The sequence below is a fragment of the Arachis hypogaea genome, chromosome 1, assembly GCF_003086295.3.
Source record: "Arachis hypogaea cultivar Tifrunner chromosome 1, arahy.Tifrunner.gnm2.J5K5, whole genome shotgun sequence".
Classification (NCBI taxonomy): domain Eukaryota; kingdom Viridiplantae; phylum Streptophyta; class Magnoliopsida; order Fabales; family Fabaceae; genus Arachis; species Arachis hypogaea.
In genome coordinates this window covers 1,618,775-1,639,438 of record NC_092036.1, presented here as the reverse complement: position 1 = coordinate 1,639,438, position 20,664 = coordinate 1,618,775, and the positions used below count along the sequence as shown (strand labels likewise).

Here is a 20,664-nt window from a genome sequence, read left to right as displayed (position 1 = left end):
ATATGGCAACTTCACTGGGTCGGTCGCGGACCGGTGTTAGAAATACAATCGTGGTTAGTTTTATTTTTAGGAATTAGCCACCAGATGGTCGAGAAGAAAAGAAAAACATCTCCACTCTTGCACCTCTATAGAGCCAATCATGTAAATCCGAGTTATCTGAATACAGGCCTAAAAGGTTTCAGACCTCCTTGGCACTGGGACACTCTCAAAGACAATGAAGTATGGATTTAAAACCACTCTGACACCGATGACAAGTGCAAGATAAAACTAAGCCATGATCCAATCGAAACTCCGCCGTAGGAATAGTGTTATGAAGACTAAGCCAAATCAAGAACTTGTACTTCTTAGGAATATGCAATCGCCATACCCACGACCAATTATCACGCTCATTCCAGTCAAAATTTCTTTTGGCTACTTAGCTGTATCCACTCCAAGCTTAGTAGAGTCTAGAAGATGCCACACTCCACGCCCAACCCGAACTCTCCCCAGCAGCATTCAAACGCTATCTGACATCTTATGGAATGTTAGAGAAAACATCATGGAGATTCCATTGGCCATCTTTTCAAACATCTCTAATAGTTAAATCAGAGTTAGATATATGAATAAAAGGGACATCTTGAGTAATTGGGCCCTCAATACTCCATTTGTCAAACCAAAAAGATTAATCAAGTGACCCAACACACCAAGAGAAGGTATCCTTAAGTGTATCAAAAGCCTTTGAGATATTCTTCCAAACATGAGAAACGTTGCAAGGAATAGGGCCATCTAAAACTCCATCATTCTTCAAATATTTCGTCCTCAATAGAGCAACCCAAGACTTATCCTGATAATAAAAAAATTGTCAAACCAATTTACCAAGTAAAGATATATTAGTACATGCAGGATCTCTAACACCCATGCTACCAAATTTTTTTGGAGTGACCACCATCCTCCAATTAACAAGAGAAAGACCGCCATCAACATGACCCTTCCAAAGGAACTGTCTCGTCATAAAAGAGAATTTATCGCAAATCCAATTTAGCAAATAGGATACCTGCATATGATAGAAAAGAATGGATGCTACAACAGAATTGATTAAGCAAAGTCTCCCTGTTTATTTAGAAATTATACCAGAATTAAGTATGTATATATATATGTATGTATGTATGTATGTATGTATGTATATATATAACCAATTTAGATTTGTCTAGTTGTTAATTTACTAGTCTGCTTAAGTAAGTGTCAATGATTCGAATCATAACTTGTGCATGGAATCAGTGGCAAACACTTAAATGGAACTAGGGATGGCAATGAGTCTCCATAGGAGTGAAGACCCCTCCCCCATCCTCCATCCCTGCCCCATCCCCGCCAGAAGCGGAACTTGAAACAAATTTTTGGGGGGGGGGGGGGGCATGATAGAAAATAATTGTCAAAAATTTTTTGATATGAACTCCATTTAAGATAAACTCGTCTAATTTCATCTCTCTGATTTGGATGATATTGCCAAATTTAAAGCCGTTTTCAAGTCTTGTTCCAAAAAATTAAGGTCAAACTCATCAGATGTAACTTTTGACCTTTTGAAGGTTGTATCTTACTTTCTTCGTGATTCATTAAAGTAGAAGAACTATCTACAGGTGTTGATATTGTAAAAGTTATATGTTCTCCTTTTTAAATATTAGCCTTCTTCTTAAAAAATGTATTAATTCTTTGATTTTTTATTATTATTTTATATAAAAATTGGAATATATATCCTATAGAATATGTAAAGAAGAAGTTAGAAGGACAAATATTAAAATTTATAATATTTATTGAATTTTTTATCAATTTATACAAATACAATAATATTAATACTTATTGAATATTTTATTATTTTTTATCATATAAAAAATTAAATTAAATAAATAGTAAAATATAAAATAATATTAAATTAAATAAATAAAAATATCTAATTTTTTATATTTGAACTTAAAGATAGAGAGAGTGTTGCTTATTGAATTTATTAGGTACTTTAAGTCATAGTAAAGTATGTAAACCAATCGAACTATTTTTTATCTTTTAAAAAAGTATTACTAATTTTTTTATAAAAAATTTGGGGGGGCCATGGCCCCTCCTTGTCTGAACTAAGCTCCACCACTGATCCCCGCTACAGGTCCGCGTTTATTTCTTTCCGTGGCCCGCAGATATTTATGGATAATTGGATATTATTAAATTTTAAATTTTTTTAAAAATAATTAATACAATCATAATAAAATCTTATATAATTCAACTAAATATATCAAATCAAATATAAATTTAACATAATAACATATACATAAAATTTTCAACATATAAATTAAAATAAAATGAATTAGAGTTACTTACATAACTTATATATATAAGAACATTTAAGTAACTTTTTTTTTCGTGAAATTTTTGCAGATCTCTGTGGGACAAGTATCTCAATCTCCACTCCTGTTCCTATTTATTCGTGAGAGCAAGTCTCCATTTCCATGAAAATTTCGCAGGTCCCGTTAACCTCTCCATCGTAGGTAATCTCCACGTGTGCCGGTTTTTTTGCCATTTCTAAATAAAAACTAGAGTAATACCCCAAATAGATCCCCAAGAAATTTACCATTTGACAATTTTGTCTCCCACAAAATTTAACTAAGATTTCGACCCTGAGGTTCTCAGATATCCTCCAAATACGTCCCAAAAATCGTTTGATCCGGTTAAAGTGGTGATGTGTCAGGTTAACTGTAACATGTCACCTTTAGGACATTTTGGTCCCTATCCACGCTGGACAAAACGATGTCGTATTGGAACCAATGGGCAAAACGACATCGTTTCGGGGAGGACAAATTCGTCTCCATTTAGACAGAGAATGCAAATGGCGCCGTTTTCATGTGGGGGACCTATTTGCCTTATAATAATATCTTAGGGGACCTATTTGACCTATAATTTGTGATATTAAAAGAAGCTATATTTACTTCAACGCAAACCATAAAAACACATTGGCATTGGTCTGTTCATTTATCAAAATGGTAACATAAACCTGAGAACCCAAACATGTTAACCACACAAATATTTGGCTTCAATAGCAACACAAACCAAATCAAATCAAAAGAAAGTTTATTTTCTTCAACACAAACTAAACGAAACCATTAGAAAATAAACCTTAGAATGATTTCGTTTAGTTTATGTTGAAGAAAATAAACCTTCTTTTGACTTGATTTGGTTTGTGTTGCTATTGAAGCCAAATATTTGTGTGGTTAACATATTTGGATTTTCAGGTTTATGTTACCATTTTGATAAATGAATAGACCAATGTTAATGTGTTTTTAAGATTTGCGTTGAAGTAAATATATCTTATTTTAACATCACGAATTATAAGTCAAATAGGTCCCCTAAGATACTCTTATAAGGCAAATAAGTCCCCAACATGAAAATGGCGCCGTTTGCATTCTCTGTCTAAGTGGGGATGAATTTGTCCTTCCCAAAACGACTTCGTTTTGCCCCTGGTTCCAATACGACGTCGTTTTGTCCAGCGTGGATGGGACCAAAATGTCCTAAAAGTGACATGTCATAGTTAACCTGACACGTCACCACTTTAACCGGATCAAACGGTTTTGGGAACGTATATGGGGGATATCTGAGAACTTCAGGGACGAAATCTTAGTTAAATTTTGTGGGGGACAAAACTGTCGGATGGTAAATTTTGTGGGGACCTATTTGGGGTATTACTCTAAAAACTAAATCCACGACGAATTAATACTTGTCCCGTTTGGTTGGAGTTTATTTTTCTCTTTTCAATTGTTATATATTAATTTTCTAACAATAAATAAATTATAAAATATTTTTTATAAAAATCATGATATAATATCATAATATTAATTTATCTTTTTTTATCACAGATCTAAATTTTATTTAAAAATTTACTATTACTGCATGCACAAGTTGAAATTTAAATTCCGAATAAATTGTTTATAAGACCAGTTTATCTCATATTATATAATTATATCAAACAAACCAAGTATAACTAGTCTTAAAATGTACATTAAATATACTTAATAATGCATCACCCTACTAGTTGAGACTTACTCTCTTGAATACGAGGTCGATTCGTTAGGTGATTGCATCAACAATGTCATTTATGAGGCCAGCCCCACCAAAAGAAATTCTCGGCTGCCATTGAGAGGAAGAAAATAAATAAATAAATGAAAAGAAAAGAAAAAGAGAAACATAAATAGAAAGGAAGAGAAGAAAAGAAGTAAGAGTTAGTTCTAGTGGTTGTTTGTCATATTGAGGAGAGTGGCTAAGTGGCAATAATGGAAATCAACGGTGAATTTTTGGAAGAAACCGTGAGAGAGTTGAGGCAATATTTCAGAAGTGGAAGCACAAGAAGTGTTACATGGAGGAAGAACCAGCTCACAGCTCTTCTTGATCTTGTTCACAAGAATGAAGATGCCATATCTGAATCTCTTTACCAAGATCTTGGGAAGCATCCTGTTGAAGCTTTCCGCGATGAGGTTAATTAATAAATTGATGAGTTTATTATCAAGTTTTACGGCTTATTTTTGCTATTTAAGTTTATAATCTCGCTATGTTACTAACAAGGATTCTAGTAGTAATTCTTGTTTATAAACATTGTTTAATGAAAGTGTCGTTGTGAATGTGTCTAATAAAAATGTCTTTTTTATGAACTTAGATCTTCAAAAGTTTCAATTTCACTTTAAAGAGTAAAGTGTGATCTCTCACCATTTATTTTATAAGTGGGGCCAAGAGTAAAAATGAAAGAGAAATCATTCAAGATAGAAGATCACACTTTATCCTCTAAAGTAAAAATTCAAAATTTAAAAAATCCAAATCCCTTTTTTATAATTGTGTTTAATGAAAGTATTTTTATAGATATATCTCTTAAATATATCTCTTTGTATATATATTTAAAATAATAAAATATAATAATTAATTACTGTTAGCAATAACTTAATAGATAATATATTAATATTTTATACTTTTTCTTAAGTTTAACGTTTTTTAGTTTGATAACTATTTAAAAACAAGAGGAAAAAAATATAAAAGACAGGTGGTTTTAGTCAAATGTTTTTTATATTTTTTGAAATTTTATATTAAAAAAAATCAATAAACGATTTTTATCGTAAAACAGTTCAATGAACCAATGTTGCAGGTATATAATTGAAATTAGTAATTAAAATCACTGAGAGTCTAAAACACTTAAAAATGTTTCTAAGTATTTTTATATATTCACTTTACAGCAGATAATGATTCGTTTGTGATTGCAGTAGTAGTTATGGATTCTTTCTGTTCCTTTATTTGTTTTAATTTCTATTGGTCATTGATTATTATTCCTTCTGTAGATTGGTGCGATTGGGAAATCAGCCACCTATTCCTTGAGCTGCGTTGAGAAATGGATGGCCCCTAAAAAGGCAGGTTCTTATTATATTTATTTGTTAATAATGCTATCTGAGTGCTATGCTAGCAAGCTCTATAATTTTATAAGATATTTTTTGTTTTTAAAATTTATTAAAAAATTTAAAATATTTTTAAGTTATTTTATTTTAATTGTTACTAAAATTTTTTATCTATATCAAATATATTTTACAATTAAATTTTTAAGAAGTTTAAGATTAATTTAGCATTAATATATGATAATTAAGAATTAATAATTAAATTTTATGTTTTACTTGTGTTAAAGATTGTGAAATTATAATTGAATTAGTTCTAAATTTTTTTAAAAATTAATTGTCAGAAGTATATTTTATGTAAATAAAAAATATTTAGAATAAATTAAAATAAAATAAAATATTAAAATCTTTTTAAAATTTTTAAGAATAATATATATATATATATATATATATATATATATATATATATATATATATATATATTTGATGCATTTATGAGGTATTAATATTTGTGTGTGTTGGTTGGAGGTTGCAGAGTGATATACCTTTGCTTTTCTTCCCAGCAAAAGGAGAAGTATTGGCAGAACCACTAGGTGTGGTTCTCATATTTTCTTCTTGGAACTTCCCAATCAGTGAGTGTCAAAATTTCAGATTCTATCTAAATATGACTTGCCAGTTTTTAATCTAATATTGGCACCATGCATATTTTTTTTCTTCATTCGTTCTCTCTCTGTCTCTCCTGTTAGTTTTATTTTTAGGAATTAGCTAATAAATAGTATTTTTAAGGTCTAAAAAATTTATATTTTTATTCGATTTTTTTAAAGATTTTTTTTAAATAATTATCTTTTTTATTTTAGAAGTTTATTTAAATTGTGTTTGCTAATTTTGAGAATAAGGTAAGACACTGAGAATATGATAAAAAATAATAAAAAATAATATTTTTATATTTTATTTAATAATAAATTGAATATAAAATAAAATAAATAATAAAAAATTCAACTTATCTTTATTTTTTTCTTCACACAATTTAGAAAGAAAAATAGAATTATAAAAAATATAATTACAAAAAATTGATAGTGGCAATTAAAAAAGTAAAAAAATAAAGTGTGTCTTCGTCTATTATCTTTAAATTTTTTCTGACAAGAAATATATATACAAAATATATTAATTTGTGTTCCAAAATAATGTATATTTCATTTGTCAAATGTGATTTTGTATTTTTATATCTATGTCTAAATTAAATGTCATGTATTTGTAAATAAACGTAGATTTAGTAAAAAATATATTTTGACAAAAATATGCACTTAAAAAAATAATTATTTTTAAAAAAAGAGAGAGTATTATTTTCAAAATATGTTGTTAAGACACTTACAGTAAGACTCATTTAAAAATAAAAGGATTTAATTTTTTTTTTAAAATAATCTAAATTGATTTTTTTTTTGTATATTTGATCTACTATTGTTAGTTTTCACTCACTTTTCGAATTAAAATGATAGATTATCGTTAGTGTTTATCATTTCTAATTTGTGTGTGTGAAGCGTGAACCGGAACAATTGGTAATTTATTGTTTCAAAAAACCAAAAAATAAAAAAATTAAAACCATAACCCTTCCTTTGTTTGCAAATTCTCTTGGCATGCATTTAGGGGATTTTTCACTACAATAAAATAAAAATTTTTATTATTTTTCAAAATACGATTTTTGAACTTTACTTTTTTAAATACGATTTTTTTGGACATTTGGCTAATTAAGAATTTAATATAAAAAATACGTTGCAAATACAGTTCTTAACCAACAAAAATTCGCTTATCAATTTAGAAAGGGTTGTCACAAAATTTAAAAATAAGATACTGGGAGTATGAATCTCAGGTCGTTTCCCAACGAGTTGACAAAAGAATGCTATTTTATTGATAAGAGATTTTTCAAGAATTTTTTTAAGAGTTAAGGAACAGAAAATTAAAGGATCGTGAATTAAAGCAATGTAAATAAAAAAGATTTATATATTCAGAATAAAAATGTCTCGACTGGGAGAATGATTAATTGGAAGTTCTATCATTGTTGGATTTTCTCAAATGTAGTATCAAGAGGTTGTTATTTTCATTTAGTTAACCCTTACTAAATAAAGGAAAGTCAAGTGATTAAGCTAACTCTTGTTCGCAAGTCCTAATCCTCTCCCTTGGGAAGGATTAGCGTCAGTAAATAGAGAATTAGCTAACAACTTCCAATTTAACTAATCACTTGAGCATTCCAACTCAAGGGTCTCCTCTTAATCAACCCCCAAGTCAAGTTGGAGAACTACTCCATTAACATGAATATGACTTTCACAGTATTAAGAGATGAATAAAAGGAAGACATGATAAATAATAACTGAAAATTAATTAAAGGTAAAAATGGTTCTTTGCATAAATAAATCCTAAAAATAATCCAATTGTAACTCTGAATAAGGATTAAGGATATGAAAGAGTAAGTAACAAGTAAAGAAACTAACTAGAATAATGAAGTCTTCAACGGAGTTAATAACTCTTCTCAATATCCAAAGCAAAAAGCAACAAAACTCTAAAAACCATGAATGTGAGGAAAATCTAGAGGAAGTAGTAGAATTCTCTCTAGATTCAAAACTCAAAACTAAAACTATGCGTAATGAGAATGTGTATTGAGTCTCTGCTGTTCCCTTGCTCTAGTCTGTGTTTCTGGGCCGAAATTGGGTTTAAAACCGGCCCGAAATTGCCCCCAACATTTTTCTGCAACTGCTGTACATCGCGCATGTCACGCGTGCGCGTCGTTTGGCGAAATTCCTTGTCACGCGTACGTGTCAGTCACGCGTACGCGCTTATCTTCTGCGCTAGGCACGCGCACGCGCGGTGCGCATCGCTATAGAATGCTCCAGATCACGCGCACGCGTCAGCTATGCGTGCGCGTCACGTCTCGCTGGCCAGCTTCATTGTTTCTTTGTGTTCCTTTCATTTTTGCAAGCTTCCTTTTCATTCTCCCAGCCATTCTTGCCCTATAAAGCCTGAAAACACTGAACACATAGATCACGGCATCGAACGGTATAGAGAGGGATTATTATCTAACAATTTAAGGGCTTAGGAAGCAGGTTTTCAATCATAGTATTAGATCAGGAAGGCAAATGTATAACATGCTAATTACATGGATAAATATGGGAAGAATCTAATAAAAACCACTCGATTGAGCACATGATAAACTGTAAAATAGCAGTTTATCAACCTCCCCACACTTACATATTAGCATGTTCTCATGCTAAGTTCAAAAAAATCAAAAAGAATGAGTAGGGACAATAAGACTCACGCAATGCAATGCAACCTATACATATGAATGCAACTATATGATGAAATGTCTAAGCCTACTTGGTTAAGAAAATAAACAAGTCCTCCAAGACAAACAAAAATCAAATTCCACTAATCCAAATCACACAATAAAAGACAAGTAAACTTGTGAGGAGATAGCTCATGAAAGCCGAAAATATAGAGTCAAGCTTGAACCCTCACTAGGAGCGTATATGCACTCTAGTCACTCAGGTGTATAGGGTAGTCCACTCTAGTCTCCTCCATTCATGCTTTCTAAAACTTTGTTCTTCATCTAACCAATCAACAAATATCTAATGCTCACATGCAAACATCACGAGGTCTTTCATAAAGTTGTAATGGGGCTTAGGTAAGAGTGACGGTACATGTATGGCCAAGTGAGCTGAAAATTGAATCCTTGATTATCCTGAATTCTCACCTAACACATACACACACATACTCCCTATGCTTCTAAAATCATGCCTAAATACCTATAATCTCACTTTGTATGTTGCACCTACTCATGTATTTAAATGTTCTTTTATTTCACCTCATATGCATTGATCTTTTTATTAAACTTATCATTGGCGTGCTTCCATTCCCCTAAAATTAAACCGAGACATAAATATAATTTTTTTTTGGGAGGGAGCATTATAACATCAATGCATTTGGTTTTCATAATTTCACATGAGTAGCATTCATACTTTTAATATTCATTAATTAAGCAATACACATCCTTATTAACCCAAGTCCCCATAGTTTCTCACACTTAATTGACACACAATCTCTATCTTAAGCTAACCAAAGATTCAATTGGGGTAATTACTTGTTTTTCCGCTTAAGGCTAGTGATGTGGTAGTATAAAGAACAAAGGGGATATATAGGCTCAAGGTGGCAAACAAGGGTAATTAGAATGGTAGGCCATTTAGGATAGTAAGCTAATAACAAATGATAGCCTCAATCATACATATGCATGCATACATTAAACAATGGACATATAGAGTGGAACAAACCATAGATTGCAATCATAAAGGAGAGAAAACACACAAGAATAAAAATAATGATCAAATAATGTAACCATACAATTAGGCTCAAAATCTTACTGGGTTGTGTGTTCTAACTCTAAACCATGTTCCAAATTACAGTCTTCAAACAAGTTTAACATAAAATTTTGGTTTGAATTAGTGAAATTTTCAAAAATAGGGTCTTTGAAAAGAACTTATTATTTTTCAACCAAGTAGAACATATATGCAAACACTTATTACTATGCAGTCTATCCTATCTAACAGAAGAAAAATAAAAAATAATCTACTGGTCTTGAGAAAGAAAGATTACCTCTGAAAGTCAGGTACTGACCGACCTCCCCATACTTAAAGCTTGGCACCGTCCTCGGTACCATCAGTCAGGAACAAAGGGGGGCTAGTAGCAGCATCTCCACAGTCGGGGTCGTCATGGCTCCCAGTGCTGGTAGCTAAAGTGGAGTCCGGAGTGTCTGGGTCTTTTTCAGGTGGGTGGTTTCCCACAATAAGCTCCTTGAGGTATGTAAATCGGCGCTTGTTACGGCACTCCCTGCGCTTTGCCTACTGGTCTAGCCGGTCCAACCTCTGAAGTATCCGAAGGAGCAGCTGATTTGTTGAAGGTGCTTGTGATGTGAAAGGAGAAGGGATATCTCTGGCCGGGTCTTCAATTCGGCTGGCGGTGATTGTTGGGTGTCTGATGTATTTTCCGTTTGGGACATACTGATCTTTTCGAGAAATCATGACTTTGGTGTCCCCAACTCTGTAGGAGACTCCGGCTGCGAAGACGAGATCTGAAACTAAAGCGGAAAAAGGTAGGTTGCCCGCAATCTGCACGTGTTCCATGACTTGCCGGATGTATCTTGGTAAATTGAGAGGCTGGTCTGTGAGGATGCACCAGATGAGAACGGCCATGTCCGCAGTGAAGGAGGACTCGTGAGTGCTCGGAAAGACATAGTGGGATATAATCTGTGCCCACACTCGAGCCTCCAAGGTAAGTGCTAAAGTCAATATGCCCTTAGGTCGGGATCGATGGTAACCATAGATCCATTTGCTGCCAGGTAGTGCTATAATTCTGAGAACGACTTTTCAGTCAAATTGGAATCTCTGGCGCTTGAAAGAGGCTTCTTGAAATGCATCCAATCCTTCTGGAGCAAGGGGAAGATCTAAAGCTCACTGAATGGCTCCTTCCGATATGGGGATTTACTTCTGATGGACATAGACAGACTGCAGGGTTGGCATGTGAAAATTGGAGTAGAATTCAACTACCCATGAGAGATTGACCTGCCGTGGCTGTTTCCGTAAGAAATCCCATTGTCTTCTGTCAATGCGGGGCTCTACCAAGTCAACAATGTTGATAGGGAGGATAAGAAGATGTTCATTGTTGTAGTTCCTTACAGGTAAAATGGGAAACATTTGCTCACAGTAGCGGTTAGTGAACCGCGCAGCGTCCCTTGCTGGAAAGACTTTCTCAGTTTCCTCAACCTTAATGATTCTCTTGACCCACTTTGTTGAAGGCTTGACTGATGTTAAGGGCGATTCTTCCGCCAATGCTCTTTTTGTTCCTCTCTTTGCTGGTGGTTTGGTAGTGGCTTTCTCTTTTTCCTTCTTGGTGGTCATCCTGAAAGAGAAAAAGAAAGGTACATGTAAGTCCAAAGGTTAGAGCAAAGAAGAGGACACGACAAGTAATAACCAATGCTCAGGTAAGGAAAATAGTGAACGAAAGGCATGGTCGCAATTTCATGAGATCAGTTCATCAATGAAAATATTGCAAGACATTGTAGGTAATGGATGCAAGATGTTTATTAGCAAGTCGGCAAAGGCATGAGTAGCATAGATCAAGCATCAATTATTAAAATGTATTATCACTCGTAACAAACTAACAATCATGTTTGTATTGACAATTATATTAAATTAATAAAATATGAAAAGGGTTTTGTGAAAAACAGGTATTAGAGTAAAAAGATAGAACAATTAAAATTACACAATACCATACGGGCTTTTTCACAAACACTTAGTATGCATGTTTAACATGATAGAGAAAGAATTAAATTGGAACATGCAAGCATCCAAAAAAATATTTAATATTAATTGTCAAACTACTCCATAATAATAATCACAAGCAATTAGAAGAAAGTAGTCACCCAATTAGATTTCTAACACCAAATAAAATAATGCAAAAGTAAATAATTAAGAGGAAAAATAGAGAGAAAATAGAAAGAAAAAACCTTGAGAAGAAGGTGATAAAGAGAGATGATGGAGAATGTGAGATTGAGAAAATATGAGAGAAGGGGGAAGAAGAAGAGAAGAGTAAAGAAAGATAAAGAATGGAAAAAGATGGGAGAATAAAGAAGAAAGAAAAGAAAGAAGAAAGAAGAAGAAAGAAAGTATGATTTAGAAAGATAAGATACGAAAAACAAGGCTGCACAGGATTCATTGAGGGGGTGACGCGTAGGTGTCGGTCACGCGTACGCGTGATTATGTTTGTGCTATTCGCGTGAAGGCATCGTGGCGCTTGCACAACCCTCTGTTCGTTTTGGGATATGTGCCAAAATGTCATATGACGCGTGCGCGTCAGGCGATTTTAATCCATATTATCGTCTCCAAAATAGTATATAGATCTCCAAACAGTATATAAGCTGCGTTTGGTTAGTGTATACCAAAGGACATAGACACTCAGACATAAATAAAAAAGACACAGACACAAAATACATGTATACATATTTTATGTTTGGAACATAAACACACAAGACACATAAATTATTAAAAAGGCTATAATATTCTCATCATCTACCTTTACCACCACCATTACTATTTATCAGACTCTTCATCAATCCAAAAAATAAATAACAAAATTTTTTAATAATTTTAACAATAAATTTAACTATCAGTGGCTGCAAGAACTCTATTTAATAATTAATTCAACAATTATTTTTTTAAGAAGAAAAATTAAAATAAATCAAAAAAAGAGTGGGCAAAGAGAAAAAGTAGGAGAGATGCGACAGTGGAGAGGCGACATGGGAGAAGTGAAAGTGGCAGACTCAAAGAGGAAGAAGAATAACGAATCTGGAGATAACGTGAAAAACAGATCTGAAGGCAACTATGCCAAAAGGCAACGCCGACGGTGATGAAATAGAAGCGAAGAACAAAGAAAAAGGAGAGAAGAAGGAGGGAAGGAAGAGAGGCAATGGTTGTTTGGTTGGAGAAAGGGAGGGGAAAGGTGAAGATGGTAGTTTGGGTATGAGGGAGAAAAGGAAGAAGAACTGATGTAGAGAGAGGGATAACGTAAAAAATGGAAGAAGAAGAAAGATCAGGGCAAAACTGAAAAAAAAAAAGAAAAAAATTGTGTCTGTGTCTAAAAATTTGTGTTCCACCCTTTGGTTTAGTACACAAATTTTGTGTATTTATATACTTGCGTGTCCTCCCGTGTCTACTAAAATTTCATATCTCAATAAACAAACAATGAACGTATACTACCATGTCTATGTTTCAGTGTCTATATCTCTCAAACCAAACGTTATTTAAGAGTACACAAAAATACATGAATAACAAGCATGACTTCTTCAAAGATTTTTTTAATTATAAATTAAAAAAACAAGCCATAATTAATAAGTGGCGCAGTGTTACAAAAGCAGGATCATAGATACTTGAGTTGTTCTTGCTGTCCTTAGTGATGGTCTTTGGAGTTGATGATGTCTTCTAAGTACTTGCAAGATCAGCACCCATGATCTTAAACTTTGGCTTCAAATTTTTCATCTTTTTACCCTTCATTTTGATTTGAATAAAAATAACTTTTTTCCTTCTCTTTTTTCGAATTGTTGCAGCAGTTCATAGTAATTTCAAAGAACTATTTTGTTTATATATTTTGATTATCATAACTTTAACACTTTTCTTTTAAACCAAATCAACGTTTTGATTTTGTTTGTGGTTTCATTATTTGACTTTTTCCTTCTATGCTTATTTGATGAAAGGTTTTAGTACCAACAAAAAGTGAACTACCTTTAACTTTGATTTGCTTCACTCGGATCGGTAAATCTCCAGCAGCAGCAGCAACAAGCTTTGTTCTTTTTTTTTTTGGTCATACAAACAAGCACACTCACACACATCCCTAGTCATAAAATTTCTATCAAATTAAACTAATTTTTAGACTTTTAACCCAACTAAATGCATATATATTTGTCATCATCAATAATTATTATTTCTAAACTCAACAGACATCTATAGAGGCACTTAATGAGTTGAGGAGTGCTAGAAGACCAGCAACTTTTATAATTTATAGCTATCAAATAACTATAAATAATATTTTTAATGGTGTGGAATTACTCATTTTTCTTTTGTTGGTCCCTGGACTTTTCCTTAAAGATATCTAGTGAAAGTTTTAATTTTGTGGCATATATTCTTCAAGCAAGTGGTTATTAATTAGAGTATGCGTGAATGCAGTGCTGGCATTGGATCCATTAATCGGTGCCATAGCTGCTGGAAACGTTGTTGTAATAAAACCTTCAGAGCAAGCTCCAGCATGCTCTTCATTTCTTGCAAACACGATTCCTCGCTACTTGGACTCTAATGCTATCAGGGTCATTGAGGGAGGTGCAGCCGTTTCTCAACAACTTCTGCTACACAAATGGGACAAAATATTCTTCACTGGTACCTTATTCTTTTCGGCAACACTCAACTTGGTTTAATTATTACGTATTGAGATATTTAATCATGTATGTTGAGTAATCTAATGCCTTTTGCTTGGTGCTTTTCTTATATTAAATTGTGTCAATATATAAGATTGGCTAGCTGATAAAGTTCAAGAATGTTATTTGCACATCAAAATCAGTTACCATATATTTATATATAATTATATAATTTAACTTATTTTTAATATGTGTTTTATACTAATAGCTAATTTTAATGTATACCTAGCATAGTTAAATAAAATACTATATGCATATCAAAAATAGCCACAAAATCAACCATTATATATGTGTTTGGATTGATATTTGTTAATCTAGAATTTTGAATAAATTTGATTTTATAAAATTGATTTTGAGTACAAATAAATTTGTGGCAACATAATTTATGTTTCACAATTCTATACAAAATTGATTTTAGTGGCCACCTAAGATAGTTGACTCATGTTTCGCTTTCGACGTATCCAGGAAGTCCACGGGTAGCAAGGTTTGTGATGTCGGCCGCAGCAAAGAACTTGACTCCGGTTACTTTAGAGCTGGGTGGAAAATGCCCAGCTATTCTTGATTCCCTGCCTAATCCTTCAGATTTTAAGGTACTTTCTTTCAACTCAATGTTATGCAAGATGTGTATATAGATTAACATGGCTTTTGTTTACGTTTTTTAATTTGTGGGAATGGCATCGATCAAGTTGGCGGTGAAAAGAATCGTAGGAGGGAAATGGGGACCTTGCAGCGGACAGGCATGCATTGGAATAGACTATGTGCTTGTTGAGGAGAAAGTCTCTTCTCATTTGGTAACTGCCATTTATTCTGAAATAACTTCTTATTGCATTTGATAAAATATAAGTTGAAATATAAAATATATATTTAAATTAAGTTAAATAAATATATTTATACACAAATATATAGACATTGATCTTTAATGTAAACAGTATTTTTGTTTTAAAACATTGTCTTTCGAAATCAATACAAGCAAAGTTTGTTAAAGTTCTAATTTAAATGAACGAAAATCTAATTTGGTTCTTGTCCATTTTTACAAAGGATAAAGCGATTTCTGTCTTAAAAAATAGACACTTTAATCTTCAATCTTTTTATTTTGGGACAATACGATTCTTTTATTAAAAAAATTGTTAAATAATAACAAAAATTAATTTTGTGTGAATTTTATTTGTATTTTGTGGGGGTTTTAATTTTTAAACCTCCCACACAAATCTTTTCAACAATATAATCAATTACTATCAGTGTTACTAACACTTTTTTCATCCTCATTATTATTATTCTTACCTCTAATTATGTAACCCCCACAAAATACAAATAAACTCAAGAGAATCGAAAATGTCCCCTTTTTTGGATAGAAATCGCTTTGTCCTTCATAGAAATGGACAAGGATTGAGTTGGGTATTTACTCTATTTAAATTAATATATATGAGTGATTATATTTCTAACCGTAGCAACAATAACAATGTTTTTGTTAAATTCTAGGTAGAACTGTTAAAGAAGATAATTAGAAGATTTTATGGGGACAACCCAATAGAGTCAAAGGTGATTTCCAGAATAGTAAACAAGCAGAACTTCACGAGACTCTGCAATCTTCTTAAAGATCCTCTTGTTGCAGCTTCCATTGTTCATGGTGGCTCGGTAGAAGAAAAACACCTGTAATAGCAGTCTCCTCCTCTGTTCCAATCTATGTAGTAGTTCCATGAATAGATTAGGTAAGTTGGTTCAATTCATTAGTTTCTTTCTACCTTTTCAGGTTCATTGAGCCCACAATCTTACTTGATCCTCCGTTAGATGCTGACGTAATGACTGAAGAAATTTTTGGTCCATTGCTTCCCATAATCACGGTGAGAACTAAGAGTAACTAAATTGCAGAGAAAAATATGACGAAACTGAAGAGAATATTATATCTCTGATACCATGTTAGAATTTCCGATAATAATTTATGATAATATCATATGGACAGGTGAATAAAATTGGGGAAAGTATCGAGTTTATCAATTCAAGGCCAAAACCGCTTGCCATTTATGCCTTCACCAAAGATGAGACTTTAAAGAGAAGGATTCTTACAGAAACTTCCTCAGGGAGTGTCACATTTAATGACACAATGGTTCAAGTAATTCTCTATCTTAATTTGCATTTTTTGGTTGGTAAAAACTCAAGTGGAGTCAGACTTCACGTAACTGAGAGCTGTTAGATAATTTGACTGATTTGACTAAATTTTCATCTAACGGCTCTCAAGTATCAACTTCACGTGAAGTCGACTGCACCTGAGTTTCCACCTTTCCGATTACGTAGTAGGATTCATTTCAATTTTAGGTCATGTGTGTGCACCTTAGTTTTTAAGTTTAAAATGGTGCTAATCGATCTCATAACTTTTTCTAAATTAAATGTTTAGACAAACTCATAAATGTATATATATTTAGTTATTTACATGTATGTGCAGTTTTTATGTGATACACTACCATTTGGAGGTGTTGGGCAAAGTGGTTTTGGAAGGTACCATGGGAAGTATTCTTTTGACACATTCAGCCATGAAAAAGCAGTAATGCATAGAAGCCTATGCCTTGAAATTGAGCCAAGATACCCTCCTTGGAGCAAATTCAAGCTAGAATTTCTCAGATTGGCATACAAACTTAACTATTTTGGACTATTACTCCACATCCTGGGTTTGAAAAGATACAAGTAGATCAAGTTGATTTCATGAGTACACAAGTGATATATGAAGTTATACTTAAGTGTAGTCGTACCAAATTGACATTCTTATTTGGGTATAATCAACTTATTTTTATAACCTACATTTGTGTGTTTGGACTACAGCCGGCAAACGGGTCGAAACTTGTCGGGTCGGCTCGCGTAACTCGCGAAAAAAAAAAGGCGAGTCAGGCTAAAAATTTGAGATCACTATAATAAAAAAGACAGTCTAACCTGCACCGCCTAATCGAGGGGTTTTGGCGGGTTTCGATGGAGGAGAGCAAGTTTTGCCCTTTAAGATGATAATTAAATTGAAATGTTATTTTTATATTTTTATTTGAAATATTTGTTTGTTTTACTTTAAGTTATAATTTAGTGTTTGGACTATATTTGATTGATTAGAAATTTCAACAATATTTGTTTTGTTTTGAACAATGTTAATTTTATTATTTTGTTTTTAAAAACTTAGTTGATGATTATACTTATTAGATATTTAAAATTATAAAAACTTTAGTATTTGTAAATTTAAAAATTATAATTTTTTTATGTCTTTAAAAATTACAAGTTTATTGAAATGTTTATGAAATTATATATTTTTTAATATTTAATAATTAAAAAAAAGAATTGGCGGACTTGACCTACTAACCCGTTAATCCATGGTTAGACAAAATAGATAAAAATTTAAGAACATTTCAATAAACAGAGTGGAGTGGACATGCTCTTTTGCCACCCTTAGTTTGGAGTAATGTTGTAATATTTATATTAACAAATCATTTATTTGCAAATCAGTTGATACAATTTACTGCTAAACCCTCTTCCACATCAATGGTGGAATCATAATAGGAAGTTAGAAATAAAATAAGATGCGTCTAAATTATATTTACTAATGGGTGCAAATTATAGTTACTGCGTGTGGAAATTGTTGATTCAAGGATGCAAAATATGGTAATGTTTTGTAAACATTTTGGCGAAAAATTCATGAAACAATTCTTGCTAATATAAAAGTATCTTAAATATAGGAACAATTAGTCATGAAACAATCTATAATAAGTTTTTTTCACAATTTCTATTTGGACAAAGTTCAGTTTAAATTCACAAAATATAAAACTATGCTCTACATGCATGGATTATTACAAAATAACTCAATATCATAGTACATAATAAATTATGCTTTGTTAAGAATAATGTCAGTGAGTTTTTTAACTAATTATAACTGATTTATATCACAGTATGTAATGTCATTACTATCTATATCATTTACAACCCCAAAATATATGTAATGATTACTATTAATTGGGAGTAAAAATTAAAGTGAAACTAGCTCTTTTGGTAAACAACTAAATTCAAAATCAATGACACTCTTAGTGACTATAAAATATTGAGTTATGTTATGTCTACATTAAAATTAATCATCAAAATTAATCATCAGTATAAAATGTATGTTGAAATATAAATACATATTGAAAATAAATTAAATTACACGTGTATTTATACACAAATACATTAATAACTAATTTTAGTAGCTGATTTTAGTGTACAAATAACATTTTTAAAAATATTTTAGTCAAATTTATCAGTAAAGTAATTAAAATATCTACCTTATCTGTTCAAAAATATTTTTGTTGTTTTAACTAAATTAAATTATTAATACACCTTATATTTGGATACATGGATCTAATAATATATAAATATTCATAATTATTTCTTCACATTTTTTTACCATTGTATGAATTCCAATTGTGCCCTGATTGAATTTTAAAAATCTACTGTTTATTATCACTTCCAAAGTGTAAATTCTATACAAAAGCTAAGACGCAATATTTAAAAGGTAAACAAAAATCTCACAAACACACAAAATTTGTCATTAAATTAGTTATTACATATTATATATATTTATACGTATTATTTCACATATTTTTCAATGAAAAATTATATTTGCATTACTCGTTGGCATACTATTAAATGTATACTTACATTTTATGGAATATACATAAAATTTTGGTGACTAATTTTTTTTATTCATGAAATATCGTTGAAAATGTGAATTAGCATTTACCACTATGCTCTTGTCTGTATTTTAATTTGTATTCTCCTTCCAATTACAGTGTGTTTTAATTTTAGTTTAGATTACAACGAAGCCGTATTTTTGTATTTACCTTCCAAGTCAAGAAAGAAGCTAAGGTGGAATCTTGAGTGTTAATCACGAAGTTCTGTATCTATCATAAAGCTAACTACAGCTTCATATGATTATTCTAGAGAAAACACAACAAAGAATGCGAAGAAAAACAATGTTATATATAATTAGCCGGCTAGCTAGCTGTAAATGCATGGTCAAAATAATAATAGCATTGTTTCCTCTCGCTTGTTTCTTTTGATTTACAAAATTGCATGAGACTTATGTTTTTTTTTTCTAAAAAAAATTGGAGACCGCATATTTTATTAAATGAGAGATATTCGGGAAAATAAACTTTTTGTTTTTTAATGCATTAAATGACTAACTCATATAAAAAGTTAAAGACATCTAAAAATTTATATTAAATTTACAAGTATAATGACAAGACCCTAAAATTTCAAAAAAAAAAGTGTAGTTCTAAAGTTTCTGAAAAATAAATATCGGATAAATCGATTTAGCTAAACAAATTAGTAAATTAAATTTTGAACCGGTTTAAACTAATATTTCTTTTTATAAAAAATAATTACAATATTTTTATTATAAAAAATACTAAAATACTTCTATTATATATATATATATATATATATATATATATATATATATATATATATTAATTTTGAGAATTGTATATTCTAACCCTTCTCTTCTTTCTATACCGTCATAGAGTTAACAAAATTAATATATATAATAGAGATATTTTAGTTATTTTTTATAATAAAAATATTTTAGTTGTCTTCTATAAAAAAAATATTAATTTAGATTCATTTAAAGTTTGATTTATTAATTTTTTGATTAAATCGATTTGTTTGGTCTAATATTAAAAAATTAATATTTTCTATTAATATTAGTCAATATTTTAAACTAATATCGTTTTTTTATATTATTAAAATTTAAGATTTAGAATTTTTTAATTTAAGATTTAAAATAACCAACAATATATTTTTTGACATTGCGATTAAAATTATGTTTGTTGGCCAAGTGTTGGTAGTATAGTATTGTTAGTTGGTTAATTAAATAGTATAATATTTCTATTAAAAAATATGCTTGAAAAATATTTCTATAAAAAATAATTACAATATTTTTATTAAAATTATAGTTGTACAATTAAATTTTGACTAGCATGTAACTAATAAATAAAAGTGAGTTATTGGATAAAATCTCACACCAATCTCACATCATTAAAATCATCATTAATAAGTATTTAATGGCTACAAATCACAGAAGTTGTTGTCCCCTAATACTTCTATATATAATTGCCTCCTTCAGCCAATAACTTTTTTTCTTTTTTTTTTTTCCATCTCCCTTGTTTCTTTCACAAGGTTCCAAGCATAACATTTGCCAATGGACATTGGTAGTGCTGTCACTTTGATCTATAAATATTCAAACACAATTCAACACAAAAATAACCACACAGCCAA

At 31.1% G+C, this 20,664-nt stretch overlaps 1 protein-coding gene across 1 annotated transcript; it reads left to right on the top strand.

Moving 5' to 3' along the window:
* Positions 1-4,047: 4,047 nt before the first annotated feature.
* Positions 4,048-17,460, top strand: LOC112789616 (aldehyde dehydrogenase family 3 member F1). The gene is made up of 10 exons (XM_025831583.3): positions 4,048-4,484; positions 5,334-5,402; positions 5,917-6,013; positions 14,141-14,347; positions 14,851-14,975; positions 15,072-15,176; positions 15,865-16,037; positions 16,136-16,226; positions 16,346-16,495; positions 16,826-17,460. The coding sequence occupies exons 1-10, from the start codon at positions 4,284-4,286 to the stop codon at positions 17,066-17,068; spliced, it is 1,461 nt and encodes a 486-aa protein (XP_025687368.1). The 5' UTR covers positions 4,048-4,283; the 3' UTR covers positions 17,069-17,460.
* Positions 17,461-20,664: the final 3,204 nt, after the last annotated feature.